Source organism: Scardinius erythrophthalmus, assembly GCF_964197995.2.
Source record: "Scardinius erythrophthalmus genome assembly, chromosome: 6".
Lineage (NCBI taxonomy): Eukaryota > Metazoa > Chordata > Actinopteri > Cypriniformes > Leuciscidae > Scardinius > Scardinius erythrophthalmus.
The window spans coordinates 29,533,347-29,552,223 of NC_138226.1; the positions used below are offsets into that span (position 1 = coordinate 29,533,347).

At 44.1% G+C, this 18,877-nt stretch overlaps 1 protein-coding gene across 1 annotated transcript in view; it reads right to left on the reverse strand.

The window, feature by feature from the left end:
- Window positions 1-9,261: 9,261 nt before the first annotated feature.
- LOC308692144 (nectin 1a) overlaps window positions 9,262-18,877 on the reverse strand; it is a 47,482-nt gene continuing 37,866 nt past the window's right edge. Inside the window, exon 4 of the mRNA XM_081367906.1 lies at window positions 9,262-10,100. Coding sequence (XP_081224032.1) covers window positions 9,905-10,100 — 196 coding nt within the window. The 3' untranslated portion in view covers window positions 9,262-9,904. The remainder of the gene's footprint in view (window positions 10,101-18,877) is intronic.

Below are 18,877 nucleotides of genomic sequence, written 5' to 3' on the forward strand. Positions count from 1 at the left end.
ACTGTGTCTAAAGTGCTGGAAAAGAGAGAGTTAAACGTTTCTGTTGTAATATCTAGATCTTCTAAGCTGAGCTGATGAAACTGATCAGGAAGATTATTAATAAAGCAATTTTAGTAGCAGAAGTGATAGGTCTCACATATATCTGAAACACGGAGTCGGCTTTGCAGCCTTGGCTAAATGCAAATTACACAAGACTAGGTAATGATCTGAGATGTCATTGCTCTGCTGCAGAATTTCAACGGCATCAACATCTATTCCGTGTGATAATATTAGATCTATAGTATGATTACGACGATGAGTAGGTCCTGACACGTGTTGTCTAAATGAATTTACAATGTCTTTAAATGCCAATCCCAATGCATCTTTTTCATTATCGATGTGTATATTAAAATCACCAACAATTAGTACTTTATCTGCAGTCAATATTAATTCTGATAGAAAGTCCGCAAATTCTTTGATAAAGTCTGTATGGTGCCCTGGTGGCCTGTATACAGAAGCCAGCACAAATCTCAAACGTGATTTATCGTTTATACTATATATTTTTACATTAAGCACCAATGCTTCAAAAGAATTATATTTAAAACTTGATTTCTTAGTGGTTTTGAAACTATTACTATAAATTACAGCAACACCACCCCCTTTGCGTTTCAGACGAGGCTCATGTTTATAACAGTAATCTTGCGGGGTTGATTCATTTAAAGTAATGTAATCGTTTGGTTTTAGCCAGGTTTCTGTCAAACACAGCACATCTAGGTTATTATCTGAAATCATATCATTAACAACGAGTGCTTTTGAAGTAAGCGATCGAATATTCAGCAACCCAAGCTTTAGTATCTGTATTATAGCTGTTTTTTATTTGTTGAACATCAATTAAATTTTTAACCTTAGATGGGTTTAAACGTTTTTTGGATTTCCAAGTTCGGGGAACAGACACAGTCTCTATATGATGATAGCTAGGTGAAAGAGGCTCTATGTGATGGGATTTATCTGACCTTGGTGACGCGAGGCCGCTAGCAGACGGTCAGTTTAGCCAGTCTGTCTGCTTCCTGACCTGAGCCCCAGATTGTCATGTTTGAGCTCTAAGACTATGTGCCATATTACTAGAGAGAAGAGCAGCACCATCCCAGGAGGGATGAATACCATCTCTTTTCAACAGGTCAGGTTTGCCCCAAAAACTTTTCCAATTGTCTATGAATTCTATATTATTAAGCGGACACCACTTAGACAGCCAACCGTTAAGCAAACACAATCTACTAACTATCTCATCACTCCTGCAAACAGGAAGGGGGCCAGAGCAAATTACAGTCCTTGACATCGTACTTGCAAGTTTACACACCTCTTTAATATTAATTTTGGTGATCTCCGACTGGCGGAGTCAAACATCATTAGTGCCGACATGAATAATGATCTTAGAGAATTTATGATTAGCATTAGCCAGCACTTTTAAATTTGCTTTGATGTCAGGCGCTCTGGCTCCCGGCAAACATGTGACTATGGTGGCTGGTGTCTCTATTTTCACGTTCCGTGTAATAGAATCGCCAATAACTAGGGCACAATCATTCTCAGTGGGTGTTTCACTGAGCGGGGCAAATCGATTTGTTATGGTAATCAGAACGGATGAGTGGTTTTTAGATCCGCGACTAGAGCGATCCCTCACTGTCACCCATTTGCCCGGCTGCACAGGCTCTACTTCAGCCGGAACCGACTCATGTAAAGTGTTCACTATGCTATGCGCATCCAAAACATCTAAAGCACTAGCACTCTTACTATCCTCAATTAAAGTTTGGATGCGTGTTTCTAATTCTGAAATCTTCTCTGTCAACCTAACTGTCTCCTTACATTTATCACATATAAATCCTATATTGCCGACAGAGAAGGCTATGCTAAACATGTGACATGAAGTGCAGGTGACAATAACAGGACAAGACATTACTCACCGTGTTTGTTGACTGATTCTTACTCACCTGAGCTTTTTATGAACTCAAAGGCATGGACGCGCGAGAGAAAAATAAATAAATAAAAATAGCTGAGCGCACGGGTGGCGCGTTAACAGGCTAGCGAATTACTAGCGTTTTGTGCTAGTAGTAGCCTACTAATAACAGAAGCTAGCGATGTCAGGTTAATCAGAAATGTTGGGTAAAATGTAGTAGTATAAACAACTAGAAATGGTAGTAAATGATGGTTCAAAACAAAGAAATACAAGGCTAAGACGTAGCTTACAGCACCGAAGCAAACAAACACACAGCAGGCTATGTGCAGCAGGTCATTAGTGTGGTCACTGGCAATCCGGGGCTTTGTAATGATAAGGAAGTAACCTCACATTCCTTATCTGTGCCTAAGGTGTGAAAATGTGTGTAGAGTTTTACAAATCACTGTGTGTAATGTTTTGCAAAAAGGGTGAAACAGACATTGTGTGTAATGTTGTGCAAATCTGTGGAGGTGTTTTGCTCATTGGAGTAGAATTTTGCAAATTGTGTGGAAATTTTTATTTTAGTGTGTAAACAATCATAAAAAACTGTAACAATTAAGCATTGAGGTGTTTGGTCAGGTGCACATGTATTAGCCAATTAGCTCATGTAGTGTCATTTTGAATGGCAGTGTTTTGAAATGGCAAACATGTGACTTTGTCAGATTGTTGTGTCTTATGCTGAGAACCGTGTTTAGCGCATTTAAGAAGAGCCATTTTGAATTGGAAAATGTGTGTAAAGCAGAAAATGTGTTTAGACTTTTGGAGACTTGAGAAGAGGTTTTGCTCTCTGTGTGTCAGTTTAAATAATTGTACTGTGCATGTCATTTTAGTGTGTTAGCAATTGGAAAAAACTGTAACAAATGGAAAGCACAATGTTCAGGGTCAATTTGTTCATTGTACAGTATACAGCCACAATGCACTGTACTACAGTATACAATACTAAAAGGGACAGATGTCACCGGGTGACATAGAAGGAACTTTGGGAGCGGAACAAGTTGCCCTGGGGGGAGACTTCCGGTCCGACACTAGGCCGGTTCCGGCGGCCTGTCATGGCCGACCACGTTGACAAGCGGCAGCTGCAGCGGCTAATCAAGCAGCCATTGGAGCATGTGTCTCCAACGAGGGATTTAAAAGTGGCGGCTCGAAGATGCATGAAGTGGAAGGCAGAGGCAAGGCAGGAGGCAGAGGCAGAGCAGAGCGAGAGCAGAGCGGTCGCGATCAAAGTCACGAGAGCAAGAGAGGCAAAAACGGTGGGGCAGCAAAAGAAGCACAGACGGGAAGGATAAATTGCGGACCCAATCTTCGGATCGTTCGTCAAACCTGATGTCCTCCTTTTGAAGATCACGACGGTGGACTGGCCGGCCCCGACGAGATGGAGTGAAGGTATACTTTTCACTGTGAAGTGGTGTGTCATTTCAGTGTCTGAAGATTGAAGTGAGCACGTGTGAGGATTTACTTATGGATGCACGCATAAGGGAAAAATTAGACATTACCAGCACTCTGAAATCTTTTTTCGGGGATCGTTTAGCCCGGTGGGTTTGTCAGGAAATGATTTGAACTGTTGTGGGTAAAGCTTTGTACAGGTATCCCAGTTCATGCCGCTGTGGTAAATAAAGGAGAAGTTCAGCTCGGTGTGTCATTGTGAAGATCTGCATTCTACTATTGCTGTTCTGTGAACAGAGAAATCCTGTTATCCGCCGCTGCATTCTGCCATCACTGTCCTGTGGTATGAGAAGACTGTTATTAACTGTTGGATTCTGTACTCACCATTGCTGTTCTGTGAACAGAGAGATCCCGTTATCCGCCACTGTATTCTGCCATTATTGCCCTGTGGTAAGAGAAGACTCAGTTATTAACTGTTTGATTCTGTACTCACCATTGCTGTTCTGGGAACAGAGAGATCCCGTTATCCGCCGCTGCATTCTGCCATCACTGTCCTGTGGTAAGAGAAGACTCGGTTATTAACTGTTGGATTCTGTACTCACCATTGCTGTTCTGTGAACAGAGAGATCCCGCTATCTGCCGCTGCCCTGTGAAAGAAAGGTGCCACTCAGTTATTTGACGCTGGCCTGTGAAAAGAGAAAGCCCACTGTCAGCCGCTACCTAACTGAAGTCCCTTGGGTCCCGCCAACCACCTACTGTTGGCTGCTGCGCCTTATCTGATGGTCATTGCTCTCTGCCCACCAAATACTGTTGTCTGCTGCTCTTCATTGGAAGGTCCTGGTCCTCTGTCCAATCCCCCCCACTGTGGTCCTACAAGCAGAGATACCCAGTCCTCCGCTGCTATTTACCTGAAAGCTAACGCCCTTTGTCCCCCCCCATACTGCTGTTCTGTAAAAGGAGAGGACCAACTGCCGGCTGGCCTGAGTCTTCCTCCATTGAAGACTCCTTTGACCTGTTTCAACGAGCGGCCCCTACAAGGAGTCCTGTGTCAGTGACATTGCCTTAAAGTTTTTTGTACATTCAATAAAAAGAATCAAGCTTTTATATCACGTCGTTGTCTGGCCTCATTGGTGTACTTTGGTGTAGCCCCTCCGGAGTGGTGGTTGTTCTTGGCCCTAGCGGTGACACAAACATCAAAGAAGTAAACATGTGATTAATGTGCTTCTTCTTGTCTTTGGGCATCATTTGAAATAGGTTAAATCAGTTTTGAGTGGTTGTGTTCAATCAATGATGTGTGTTCTCTATTTGTATTTGATTGTTGCCACTTGTGTTTACCAGTGTGGATGACATGATCATTACAGTGCAGAATGTGTTTTGAGAATGAGAATGTGTTTAGAGTTTTGCTGAAAAGTCGGTTAAATGGTTAAAGGTATTGACAACAGACAGCACAATTAGCTAAATGAGTTCAGGCAACTGAGAACTTTGTTCAGCCAATAGGTTTTAGTGTTTTAGCAATTGAGAAAAACTGTACATTAAGAAAAAAAAAAAAAAAACATTGAGGAGTGGATGTCAGACAATTTTCTCCACTTGAATGAATCAAAGACTGAAGTAATAGTGTTTGGCCCTCCGAGTCCTACCAAACAGAATTAATCAATTAGGCCTTTTGAAATCGAAGGTACATAATTAAGCTAGGAGTCTTGGAGTTCTTTTTGATGCGGAGTTAAAGTATGAGTTAAAGCATATACAGTCAATGGATAGGCTATTTCTTCCAATTAAGGAATATAGTGAAATTGAAACTTTTTTTTTTTTTTTTGTCTTTTAATGATTTGGAAGTTGTTATGTATGGTTTTTATTACGTCCAGATTGGACTATTGTAATTCATTGTACTATGGTATTTCTCATGCATCACTTTCACATCTTAACCGGGCTGTATGTAAAGCATTTTGACCAACGTGTGTTGTTTTTAAATGTGCTATATAAATAAATGTGATCTCCTCCAGATTTGGGACACCTCTGCTTTCCTTTAAAAACCACTGCTACTTGCCCATAACTCTGACAGCAGCGAAGCGGAGGAGGGATGTAAGGTCAATATGTCACCTTTATTTATAGCTCTTTTTACAATACAGATATTGTCAAAGCAGCTTTACAGTAAAAACAAAGTTGTTTTGTTGTACTGTAGCTCTAGAAGAAAATAATGTCATTGTCCAGCTTAAGCAAGTTCAGTGTTCAGTTCATTGTACTATGGTATTTCTCATGCATCACTTTCATGTCTGCAGTTCGTTCAAAATGCTGCTGCCAGGTTTTTAACCGGGCTATATGTACAGCACTTTGGCCACTATATAAATAAATGTGATTGATTGATTAAAATGTCCTCATAATACCACTCTCCCTCCTAAATGTGCAAGTAGTTCATCCATTAATTCCAGTGAAAGCCTATTACTGTCACAAACATCGGACAGGCAAGGTAAGTGAATTAAATAAAACTATATTGCTAGGGCTGTAGTCAACCAAAGAAATGCTTAGTTGACCTGCGCAACGATCAGTCAAAAAAAAAAAAAAAAAAAAGACGTGATGGTTTGCATTTTGATTGAACATTTATTAAACAATTGTCATAGAGCATTTATAAAACAACAACGAAAAAACATCAATAATACATAAAACTATAATAATAATATAATTCTTTGAAAATGAAGTGATTTTTTTTAACTGCAAAGTGAGGAGCTCTGTCCTAGGTCTATAGTGACAGTCACAATCGCGCACCTGACCACACCATACGCTACAAAAAATATAATTGCTAAAACTGCCAAATAATGAAAAATCCTAACAAAAGTTCTCGTTTATACAGGCTGTATATTTTTCTTTATTTTCAAAGCTTTGGGTTAACTTTTGTCCAGCCGATCTAGGCGTTTTAAAACAAACACACACAAAAAAACCAATGGCCTAAAAAACAACCCTAATAATAATAGGCTGTATAGTAGGAAGGCCTATAGATTTATTTTCGTTTTGTTACATTATTTAGGCTATTTTCAAACGTGTCAAGTGTACAAATAAAAACAAAAACATAAGATAACACAATCTATTGAGTCAGCATAATAAAGCCGTTAGGCTACTTACAGATCTTCAGGCCTAGTCCACCTTTTTTATGTTGTGGGCCAAAAACACTAACATGTCCACATTCTTGGGTAAAAGACAGCTCCTCGACTTGTTAACAATAAATCCTGCTTTGGAAAATATGCGCTCTGCAGGAGTGGAGGTTGCAGGGATGCAGAGCAGGCGTTTGGCTGCCCGAGCAAGTCGTGGATATCTCTCCTCATTATTTTTCCACCACGCAAGTGGCCCAGCAGTGTCCACTTTACTTCTGTCCTGAAGATAATCTTTCATTTCGTCGCAAGAGGATCTTTGTGCGCTTGGCTCATCAGGGTCATCCTCTGCACCATGTCCACAAAGAAGCATTGCTATCTCCTTCTCTTTTGCCGTTTTCTGTTTTTTTGCCAACGGGTCCTCATCATCCCCTGTCTGCTCTGTGCTGTCTCCTGAGAGGCTTAGCCTTTGTGCAAGTTTTACGACTTCAGAATAGGCCTCATCCCGTTTCTCATCATTTAGAAAAGGTAGCTGTTTGAAGCGCGGTTCCAGTACTGCAGTTAAAATGCACAGGTCTTTGAGTTTCCATCGACTATCTATTTCCTGCACAAGCTTAAGTTTCAACTTCTTCTTTGTTGGACTATCGTTATCTGTGATGGCAAGATGACATTTTTTTTTAGATTCTCAAGCATTGGGAAGGCCGCAGACAGGGATGTGTTAGTCTCCTCAGACAACAGCTCGGTCAGTGTAATAAAGGGCTTAAGAACGTCTGTGATGTCTTCAGCCATATTCCACTGCTCTTCTTGTCATGTCCAAAGTGCTGCTGTCACTCCTCTTAGTGTAATTGGGGTCCGATAAAACGGCGGTGATGGGCCAACAGTCGCTCCAACATAAAGCAGGTGGAGTTCCACCGGGTGGCCACATCCTGGATGAGTTCGTGCTCAGGAGCTTTTTGCTGCACCTGTTTCTCTTTGAGACCCGTTTTTGCTTCGTGTCCCTTTTTGAAGTGCCCAACAAGACGGCGCGCTGCAGCCACCGTGCGCGACACCGGGTCTTCTTTTAAGGCAGCATTTACGCACAGCTGCAGGGTGTGGCCTGCACACCTAACCAACTCCACGTCTGGCCACTGACCGGATCCCTTCAGTAATTCCACCGAGAGGACCATGTTGGCAGCGTTGTCCGTTACCACTGACACCCACTTCTCTGATGGAATGTGGTAAGCGTCCGCGACTTGAGTGAGTCGCGCAGTGACATTTTCTCCCGTGTGCGCTTCATCCATCTGCTTTGTTTCTAACACAAATCTATTCATTTTCCAGTCCGCATCGATAAAATGGGCCGTAACTGTCATGTATGCCACCATTCTAAGCGAAGACCACAAATCAGTTGTGAGGCCTACAGCCTCGGAGGATTGGAGTAACTGGTTTACATTTACTTTAAGTCCATCAAACCGCGAACGTAGTGCACGCATGACAGTCTCCCGTGCTGGCACAGTATATCTTGGCTCGACGATTTTAAACATGTTCTTAAAGCCCTCTCTTTCCACCGTATTGACTAGCCTCATATCTTGGGCGATGTAATGCACAATCCCCTTAGTGATGTCCTCCTTTCTCTTCGCCGACAGAGGATGGACCAACTCCAGTTGCGTCTGGGTGCTTCCTAACGCCTGTGGCATGGCCTGGGGATGCGCCTAGTACATAACCAATAAAATACATAAACTTTTCGACATTAGACATAGCAAGCTGTCTGACACATTTATATCTCGCTTACCGCTTTTAGGTGATAGGTCATATTGGTCATTGAGCTATGGTAAGTTAGCTTTAGGCCGCATAGCTTGCACTCCACAGTCTTGTCGTCTTTTTTTGTAAAATGCAGCCAGACAAAAGATTTAGATTTCTTGGACATTTTGTCGACTAAAGCCAAAACAAGTTCTAACTGAATGAATACAGCAAAACTACCTATATTCTTTACTGAGCGTGAAGCAGCAGTGCAGCCAGCCACAGGTGCGGTTCCCGAGTGTTCACGTGGTGCGCTAAACTGTGGCGCTGTTATAAAATAGCCTAAATTAAAGCATTTAAAGTTGGGGATAAAACATAGGCTAATTATTTTTAGAATACAGTAATATATAACTGCTAATAAAGGAATAAATATCAAGGAGTAAATCAATGAAAATTGATTATTGGTGAAAAAAATAAAAATAAATTATGCAACTGGTCGACCAATGAGAATGTCAGTCGACCAAGACGGCATCAACCGATTAGTCGACTAAACGACTAAAGTTGACAGCCCTAATTGCAGGAGTGGATAAGAAAGCAGAGTGGAAGGTGACACGGGTAAAACAACTGGCAGCAGATGATTTGATGGATTATAGAATTACAGGGATTATAGAAGTTAACAATTTTAATGTTTCCTTCTTTAGTCCACATTTCAATTATTAAATATTCCAGCTCAACTCCTTTCCCCAAAACTCTATATTGTATGATTTGTTATAAAAAATAGTATACACCCTCCTCCCCTACCCTCTCCTCTCTGTGTATACAATCATACCCTTTCATAACAAACTCTAATGCTGGTTTTAACCAGGTTTCTTGGACATGTATGATTTCCGGTTTCTTTTTAAAATCTTTGATAAAACCTTTCAACTCCTGGCCATTTGATATCAAACTTCTCACTTTCCGTAATAGGATGATCAGGTCTTTTCCCTTGGACTTCCCGGTATCCCATCTACTTCAAGTCTCTTGTTGAAATCCTCCAATGATACACCTCTAACACCCAAAAATCTTTTTAGATCCTTTGACAATAATTTGGATTTTTTTCTGTTTTGTGTTTAGCTTGATCAGATACAATGGTTCTCATACAATGGTGTCAATGCAGGCAGATCAATAATATTGTTGAATATTAAGTGTCCCCAACTAAGCAAGTGTTGAGGCAAAATTTTCTATTAAACCATCATCACTGCGTAAGAGACACTCTGAATCAAATTGTCTTTTAAAAAGTATTTATTCTTGCAAGAAGGCCCAGTCACCACACAGAAGTTATGCTGTAGGGTGAGTGAGACAAAAGTCAGGAAGAGCTGGGCTGCCTTTATACTGGTCTCAAGGTCGTATTCAGCAGGTTTCCTTTTCCGCCACACATTCCACAGATACGGGACGCATTGTTGCATAAGCTTCTATTTATCACTAGCTGACACTAAGACCACCAAAAGTAAATACTAGGGTCAAAGGTCCCTTCCACACCCTTCAGGACACTTCCACAGGTATACAAACATACATATATCTCCCTTTCAAATACCACATAGACAATAGAATCAATACCAGAGGCGACAGTAGTAATGAACCCAAACTCCATCAGGTGACAGAATGGAGGGGAAAAAAACCTTGGGAGAAACCAGGCTCAGTCGAGGGGGTCAGTTCTCTTCTGGCCAACAAACGAACAGTGTATGATTATGATTCAAGCTACATTACAGGTCAGAAGTCAGATTGGATCGGAAAATTCAAAATATTTATCCAGTTCCATCTGGTTCCACTGGCTGTCGTGTCTATGAGGACTTTGCAGGGGAGAGTCTAGTTGACAATCTCTGTAGACATTCAGGGCTGCGTTGTGGTCGTGTCTAGGTGCATGTTCTCCATCTGATCTGGACTCGTCCCGGATCCGGCTGACTACGGTAAACCTCAGGATAAATAGAGAGACTAATATTAGCGTAGATGACATTCTTCTTATGATGTAAAGAGTGTATGGGGTGTTATAAGAAGTGTTCCTGGTACCGGCTGACCTAATTTATGCAGCCTATCAACCATTTTACGTTATTTGATAGAAATTGATAATGTGCTATGACAATATATTTATATCATGTATTTAATTTTATATTCAGTAATACACTTCATAATATATAGATATATGTGATCAGATATGGTACTGCATGTGTAATATATTGCAAATATATTCACTCATGCAGCATCAACACATACTGTATATAGATAAATATATAATGTAGGCCTAATATATTTATTATATTTTTTAACTAGATGTACCGCATCGCGGTACAAAATATGACCGCCGCTCAGGCCTGCACTGGCTTTCCACAAAAATAAATGACGTCGAGTAATTTGGCTGTATTGCGTGTTTATGTATATACCTAAAAAAAGTAGTAGTATGTGCATGTCTGTCTGTGTGTGTGTGTGTGTGTATGTGTGTGTCTGTGTGTGTGTGTGTGTGTCTGTGCGTGTATGTATGTGTGCGTACATGTGTGCGCGTGTGTGTTTGTGTGTGTGTGTCTGTGCATGTGGATTTGTATGTGTGTGTATGGGTGTGTGTCTGTGTCTGTGCGTGTGGATGTCAGTGTGTGTGCATGCTTGCGTTTGTTTGTATTCCTGCATGTGTGTGTGTGACAGTATCATCCTAAACCAGCAACCCTTCGCTCAAGAGCACCATCTACAGGCCGATGAGTGTACAGTCACTAAATGTGCACATAAATGAATTTATTTTATACCCCCCCATGGATGAAATTCTACAAAACTTAGCAGAGGATACCCCCAGAGGATGTCAAGTTAATCATACACATGAAATATGGTGCAGTTCTGAACATCTCCACTGAAGATAGGGGCGATTAAAGCAGAATAATATTGCATTTTCATTTTTTATGGGAGGGGCGCAAATCACAAATGAGTGATTATGGGCTAGGTTGATGTGGGCCCTTAAGAGCAACATACCATAAAAATTTCTTCATCCTCGGTGCCACGGTTCGGGTAGTTATTTAGGAAAAACTGCATTTTTTGGGGTTTGGGGGGGCCCAGCGCGGGGGGGGGGGGGGTGGCCCCCGGGGACCAAACGAAATTTTTCCGTAGAAGTCTAGTGGGGCTACATGCCCACCAAATTTCATGTTCCCTGGTGTTTCGGTGTCCCTGGTATCGTTGACGAAAAATTTACGGGGGCCCCAGCGCAGGGGGGGGAAGTGGCCCCCGGGGACCAAACGAAATTTTTCCGTAAAAGTCTAGTAGACCAACATACCATAAAAATTTCTTCATCCTCGGTGCCACGGTTCAGGTAGTTATTTAGGAAAAACTGCATTTTTTTGGGTTTGGGGGGGCCCAGCGCGGGGGGGGGAGTGGCCCCCGGGGACCAAACGAAATTTTTCCGTAGAAGTGTAGTGGGGCTACATGCCCACCAAATTTCATGTTCCCCGGTGCTTCGGTGTCCCTGGTATCGTTGACGAAAAATTTACGGGGGCCCCAGCGCGGGGGGGGAAGTGGCCCCCGGGGACCAAACGAAATTTTTCCGTAAAAGTCTAGTAGACCAACATACCATAAAAAATTCTTTATCCTCGGTGCCACGGTTTAGGTAGTTATTTAGGAAAAACTGCATTTTTTTGGTTTTGGGGGGGCCCAGCGCGGGGGGGGGGGAGTGGCCCCCGGGGACCAAACGAAATTTTTCCGTAGAAGTCTAGTGGGGCTACATGCCCACCAAATTTCATGTTCCCCGGTGCTTCGGTGTCCCTGGTATCATTGACGAAAAATTTACGGGGGCCCCAGCGCGGGGGGGGGGAGTGGCCCCCGGGGACCAAACGAAATTTTTCCGTAAAAGTCTAGTATACCAACATGCCATAAAAATTTCTTCATCCTCGGTGCCACGGTTCAGGTAGTTATTTAGGAAAAACTGCATTTTTTTGGGTTTGGGGGGGCCCAGTGCGGGGGGGGGGAGTGGCCCCCGGGGACCAAACGAAATTTTTCCGTAGAAGTCTAGTGGGGCTACATGCCCACCAAATTTCATGTTCCCTGGTGTTTCGGTGTCCCTGGTATCGTTGACGAAAAATTTACGGGGGCCCCAGCGCAGGGGGGAGAAGTGGCCCCCGGGGACCAAACGAAATTTTTCCGTAAAAGTCTAGTAGACCAACATACCATAAAAATGTCTTCATCCCCGGTGCCACGGTTCAGGTAGTTATTCAGGAAAAACTGCATTTTTTGGGGTTTGGGGGGGCCCAGCGCGGGGGGGGGAGTGGCCCACGGGGACCAAATGAAATTTTTCCGTAAAAGTCTAGTAGACCAACATACCATAAAAATTTCTTCATCCTCGGTGCCACGGTTCAGGTAGTTATTTAGGAAAAACTGCATTTTTTTGGGTTTGGGGGGGCCCAGCGCGGGGGGGGAGTGGCCCCCGGGGACCAAACGAAATTTTTCCTTAGAAGTCTAGTGGGGCTACATGCCCACCAAATTTCATGTTCCCCGGTGCTTCGGTGTCCCTGGTATCGTTGACGAAAAATTTCCGGGGGCCCCAGCGCGGGGGGGGGGGTGATGGGGGAGTGGCCCCCGGGGACCAAACGAAATTTTTCCGTAAAAGTCTAGTAGACCAACATACCATAAAAATTTCTTCATCCTCGGTGCCACGGTTCAGGTAGTTATTCAGGAAAAACTGCATTTTTTTGGGTTTGGGGGGGCCCAGCGCGGGGGGGGGGAGTGGCCCACGGGGACCAAACGAAATTTTTCCTTAGAAGTCTAGTGGGGCTACATGCCCACCAAATTTCATGTTCCCCCGGTGCTTCGGTGTCCCTGGTATCGTTGACGAAAAATTTACGGGGGCCCCAGCGCGGGGGGGGAAGTGGCCCCCGGGGACCAAACGAAATTTTTCCTTAGAAGTCTAGTGGGGCTACATGCCCACCAAATTTCATGTTCCCCGGTGCTTCGGTGTCCCTGGTATCGTTGACGAAAAATTTCCGGGGGCCCCAGCGCGGGGGGGGGGGGGTGATGGGGGAGTGGCCCCCGGGGACCAAACGAAATTTTTCCGTAAAAGTCTAGTAGACCAACATACCATAAAAATTTCTTCATCCTCGGTGCCACGGTTCAGGTAGTTATTTAGGAAAAACTGCATTTTTTTGGGTTTGGGGGGGCCCAGCGCGGGGGGGGGGGAGGGCCCCCGGGGACCAAACGAAATTTTTCCTTAGAAGTCTAGTGGGGATACATGCCCACCAAATTTCATGTTCCCCGGTGTTTCGGTGTCCCTGGTATCGTTGACGAAAAATTTACTGGGGGCCCCAGCGCGGGGGGGGAAGTGGCCCCCGGGGACCAAACAAAATTTTTCCGTAAAAGTCTAGTAGACCAACATACCATAAAAATTTCTTCATCCTCGGTGCCACGGTTCAGGTAGTTATTTAGGAAAAACTGCATTTTTTTGGTTTTGGGGGGGCCCAGCGCGGGGGGGGGGGAGTGGCCCCCGGGGACCAAACGAAATTTTTCCGTAGAAGTCTAGTGGGGCTACATGCCCACCAAATTTCATGTTCCCCGGTGCTTCGGTGTCCCTGGTATCGTTGACGAAAAATTCAGTAAGGTACGAAAAAAAAAAAAAAAAAAAACTTCGACAATCCCTATATGACCGCTTTCGCTAGCTACGCTAGCGGCGGTCATAATTATTTACAATTATAAATGTTTCAAATTTTCAAGCTATATAATAAAAGCACAAGCATATCTGCATGTACAAAAGTTTTTGGACATGAGTCTATCACTGTGATGAGGAGTGTACAGCCATTATTTTTAGAATATAGTAATTATAGTCTTGCTGGTGTTTGGCCAATCATCAACCAAACCACAAGATCTACTCTTCAGCACAATGGTAACCTCAAAACTTCAGACATACCAGAACACCTTTCAAATTCCAAAATAATAGAAAACTAAACACTAACAGATCTCCCACTATATTAATATTGAGCAGAACACATTGAATAACACTTAATTGTACATACATTCACATTTATTTGGGAACATGTATGTGCAATATATGTACACAATAAAGGATAAAACTTTGTGAATATTACATGTAATGCTATTTTTGTAGTAGATTCCCATATATTTTTGTTCCATAATGGAAGAGCTTGCTCAAGTAATGGGTACTTAATTGTTTAGTGCTTTGTAAGTAATTAGCAAGATTTTAAAAATGTATACAATGTTTAATAGGGAGCCAATGCAGTGTTGACAGAACCGACTAATATGGTCATCCTTTCTGGTTCTTATAAGAACTGTAGCTGCTGCGTTTTGGACCATTTGGACTTTGTTTGTCAAGCGTGCAGGGCAGTAGAGCATTACAATAATCTAACCTTGAGGCCATGAATGCATGAACTAACTGTTCCATTTGTCCAACTGTACATTTGTCATTGAGAGAAACACAGTTTAGATATATTGTTAAGACGGAAGAATGTGGTTTTACAGATGTTAGAAATGTGGCTTTAAAATTAAAGATTGGTATCAAACTATATTTACCCTTATACCCTATACCCTTATCCACTGTTCCCTTACTCCACTAATATAGTTTATTTGAGGGAGTGAATGAAAATGAGTGATCGAATTCGGACAGTGTGTGCGCCGGAAGGGCTGCCGCTTTTGCTTAGTTTGTGCTTGCTGTTTAATATTATTTGACGTGCGATTCTCTAAATGCATTATGTGTATTCTCTAACCGTTGAGCCGCAGCCCTTTCAGCACACTCAGTGTCAGAATTCGCTTACTCGTTTTCATTCACTCCCTCAAGTGGACTATATTAGTGGACCTATGTAGCAAATAGTTAATGAAGGTATAGGGGGTGATTTCGAACACAGCCTGCGGGAGATTGCAAGAGGAATGTTTTCTTTGTGTATTCAATCAATACTACTGCTTATACATGATCAATTTAGTTAATGTAGCAATGTAGTAATGAGTCACTCCAATGATCAATTATGCATCATCAAGATTCTTGCCCGCCAGAGGAGTTTGTGGAGGATTTTATTACGTAAAGCCATCTTGTATCATGGGAGGAGGGTACTATACTGCCCTACAAAGGCAAGAGACCTTAACTCGCTGGAGTGTGGAACTGAGAAAAATGACTTTAAAGATTTTTTGATTTCCCGCCAAATTGTTGGACACTGGAAATCTGGCAATTAGATGTTTTAATAATGAAAATTATCTACATAAAAAACTTGAGCTCAAACTTGACTTTTGACCACTATTTTAAAGTTACTGTACTCTGCCTTTGTATTTTCAGCAAAAAGTGAGAAGTCATGCCAAGGTAAAAGGCAGTAAAAGGAGATGTTTCTTTGGCTAACGAGTTCAACCACTTTTACAGTAGGTTTGCTCCTGTCTGTGCCTCTCCACCACCCCCACCCAGTGGCTGTTTTACCTCTGCTGCTGCTTCCTGCCCTGCTCCACCCAACGGCTGTCCCACCTCTGCTGTCCCACCCAGCAGCTGTTCCACCTCTGCTGCTGTTTCCTGCCCTGCTCCACCCAGCGGCTGTTCTACTTCTGCTGCTGCCTCCTGCCCTGCCCCACCCAGCGGCTGTTCCACCTCTGCTGCTGCCTCCTGCCCTGCCCCACCCAGCGGCTGTTCCACCTTTGCTGCTACCTCCTGCCTGGCTCCACCCAGAGGCTGTTCCACCTCTGCTGCTGTTTCCTGCCCTGCCCCACCCAGCGGCTGTCCCACCTTTGCTGCTACCTCCTGCCCGGCTCCACCCAGTGGCTGTTCCACCTCTGCTGCTGTTTCCTGCCCTGCCCCACCCAGCGGCTGTCCCAACTTTGCTGCTACCTCCTGCCCGGCTCCACCCAGCGGCTGTTCCACCTCTGCTGTCCCAGCCAGCGGCTGTTCCACCTCTGCTGCTGTTTCCTGCCCTGCTCCACCCAGTGGCTGTTCTACTTCTGCTGCTGCCTCCTTCCCTGCCCCACCCAGCGGCTGTTCCACCTCTGCTGCTGTTTCCTGCCCTGCTCCACCCAGCGGCTGTTCTACTTCTGCTGCTGCCTCCTTCCCTGCCCCACCCAGCGGCTGTTCCACCTCTGCTGCTGTTTCCTGCCCTGCTCCACCCAGCGGCTGTTCAACTTCTGCTGCTGCCTCCTGCCCTGCCCCACCCAGCGGCTGTTCCACCTCTGCTGCTGTTTCCTGCCCTGCTCCACCCAGCGGCTGTTCCACCTCTGCTGCTGTTTCCTGCCCTGCTCCACCCAGAGGCTGTTCCACCTCTGCTGCTGCCTCCTGCCCTGCCCCACCCAGCGGCTGTTCCACCTCTGCTGCTGTTTCCTGCCCTGCTCCACCCAGCGGCTGTTCTACTTCTGCTGCTGGGTCCTGCCCTGCTCCAATAAGCGGCTGTTCCATCTCTGCTGCTGCCTTCAACTGCTACACTCAGCGGCTGTTCCACCTATGCTGCTGCCTCCTGCTTGGCTGAAGTACCCAACAGTGGTTATTTTATTATGGAGGATGTGAGGGCTGAGCTCAGAAGATTGCGCCCTGGCAAGTCAGCTGGACCGGATGGAATACCACGAGGCTTCTAAAGGACTGTGCTGCGGAGCTGGCGGTTCCTCTGCACACACTCTTTAACTGGAGTCTCCAGAAGAGTCAGGTGCCGAAGCAGTGGAAGACATCCTGCATTGTGCCAGTGCCTAAGGGTGGGAGACCCTCTGGGGCTAAGGATTACAGACCAGTGGCCTTGATGTCTGTGATTATGAAGACCCTCGAAAGGCTCCTCCTCCGGCTCCTGGGCCCACAACTACAGCAGGCACTTGACCCCCTGCAGTTTGCCTATCGAGCGAACATGGGAGTGGAGGATGCTGTCCTCTACTTGCTTCATCGAGCCCTCTCTTTTCTCGAAGGGACAGGGGCGTATGTGAGGCTGATGTTCTTTGATTTCTCGAGTGCATTCAACACCATCCAGCCTCAGATCCTGAGAGGCAAACTCGAAAAACTGAGCATGGAGCCTGCTTTCATTGAGTGGATCATCAGTTGCCTAATAGAGCGGCCACAGTACGTCAGACTGGGGAAATCGGTCTTAGATACTCTGAAAACAATCATTGGGGCCCCCCAAGGAACTGTACTATCCCCTTTCCTCTTCCCCTCTTCAAAAATATTCTGATGACACTGTGGTGGCGGCTTGTGTGAGGGGAGGAGACGAGGAGGGGAACAGGAGGGTCATCTCAGAGTTTGCGACTTGGAGTAGGTGCAATGGTCTCATCCTCAATACATCCAAAACCAAGGAGATGATAGTGGACTTTGGGAGGCGTAAGTCACATCATCTACCTGTGGTAATTGAGGGGGAGGGCATTGAGGTGGTCCAGATGTACAAATATCTGGGAGTCCACCTGGACCATAAACTGGACTGGTAAGTACATGTCAATGCAGCATACAGGAAGGGTCAGAGCAGGCTCTTTTTTCTAAGGAAGCTAAAATCCTTCCAAGTCTGTAATGAAATGCTGTACCTTTTTTTATCAGTCGGTTGTGGCCAGTGCTGTGTTCTTTGCTGTGGTGTGCTGGGGCAGCTGTATGACAGCCAGGGAGGGAAACTGACTAAACAAACTGGTCAGGAAGTGTGTGTCAGTGTTGGGGAGGAGGGTGGACTCTAGGGGTGTGCCATATCATACCGTCCACGATAATACCGGTATAAATTTTTACATGATAAAAAAGTGTCATATCACGATATCACTGATATAAGCAATGACGTATGGCACATTACGTTCCCTAGCACGCACAACAACAACACCAGTCTGAGCGTGAGAGCAGCAAGTCAGCCTCCAATGACGATCAAATCAATCATTTTAAAACTTTCTCCAAGACGCAATTTTACCAACCGCATGAGTGTTCAGCGGTGCCGCGTCTTTTCTCTCTTGCTCTCAAAATGGGTTGCACAAGTCAAGCGTCGATACCACACTCTTGTGTTTAGCAGTCAGGACATGACGGAATTGTCTTTTGTCACTTGCATCGTAACTAAAGTTTGTCATTTTCACTTCTTTTTAAGTCTTATCAGTTTAATGTTGTCGTCAAAACAGCAAAAGATAGCTTTCATTGTAAGGAATCAGAATGAATAGCCTATTTAGTCAGGACTCAGGACTATCAGTGTTATTTTACATTTGATTACCTTATTCAGTTTTGTAGCATTTCTGAATACTAGTTTTAGATCTACCCAAAAACGTTTCTCTTTATTTGTATCTTTATTATTTTGTATATATTTTTTGTTACTTTTTTCAATTTAATTCAAAGATTGAAATCAAGCTTCCTTGTGTTGTGTAAACTCTTAAAAACAAAATTACCCAATTGTAAAAACACAATGAGTGAGCAAACATTTAGGTGAGATAAATGTAATAAAAAAATATATTGTCTACATTTTTTTTTTCTATATCATCATAAATATCATTATCGCAAATGTTCTTGAAATATCGTGATACAATTTTGAGGCTATATCGCCCACCCCTAGTGGACTCTGTAGGAGATTTGGTGGAGGAAAGAATGAGGAGTATGATGAAATCCATTCTCAGTAACAGGAGCCACCCACTGCATGACACTGTGGTTGCCCAGCAAAGCAGCCGCAGTGACCGACTCCTCTGTCCACTCCATGAGCTGCAGGACTGAGAGGTTCAGGAGGTCATTTGTTCCGGCCACCATAAGACTGCATAATGGATCTGTTTGAAGTGCATTAATTATTTACTACTAATGATAGTAGCTTGTTTTGGGACTCTTTTA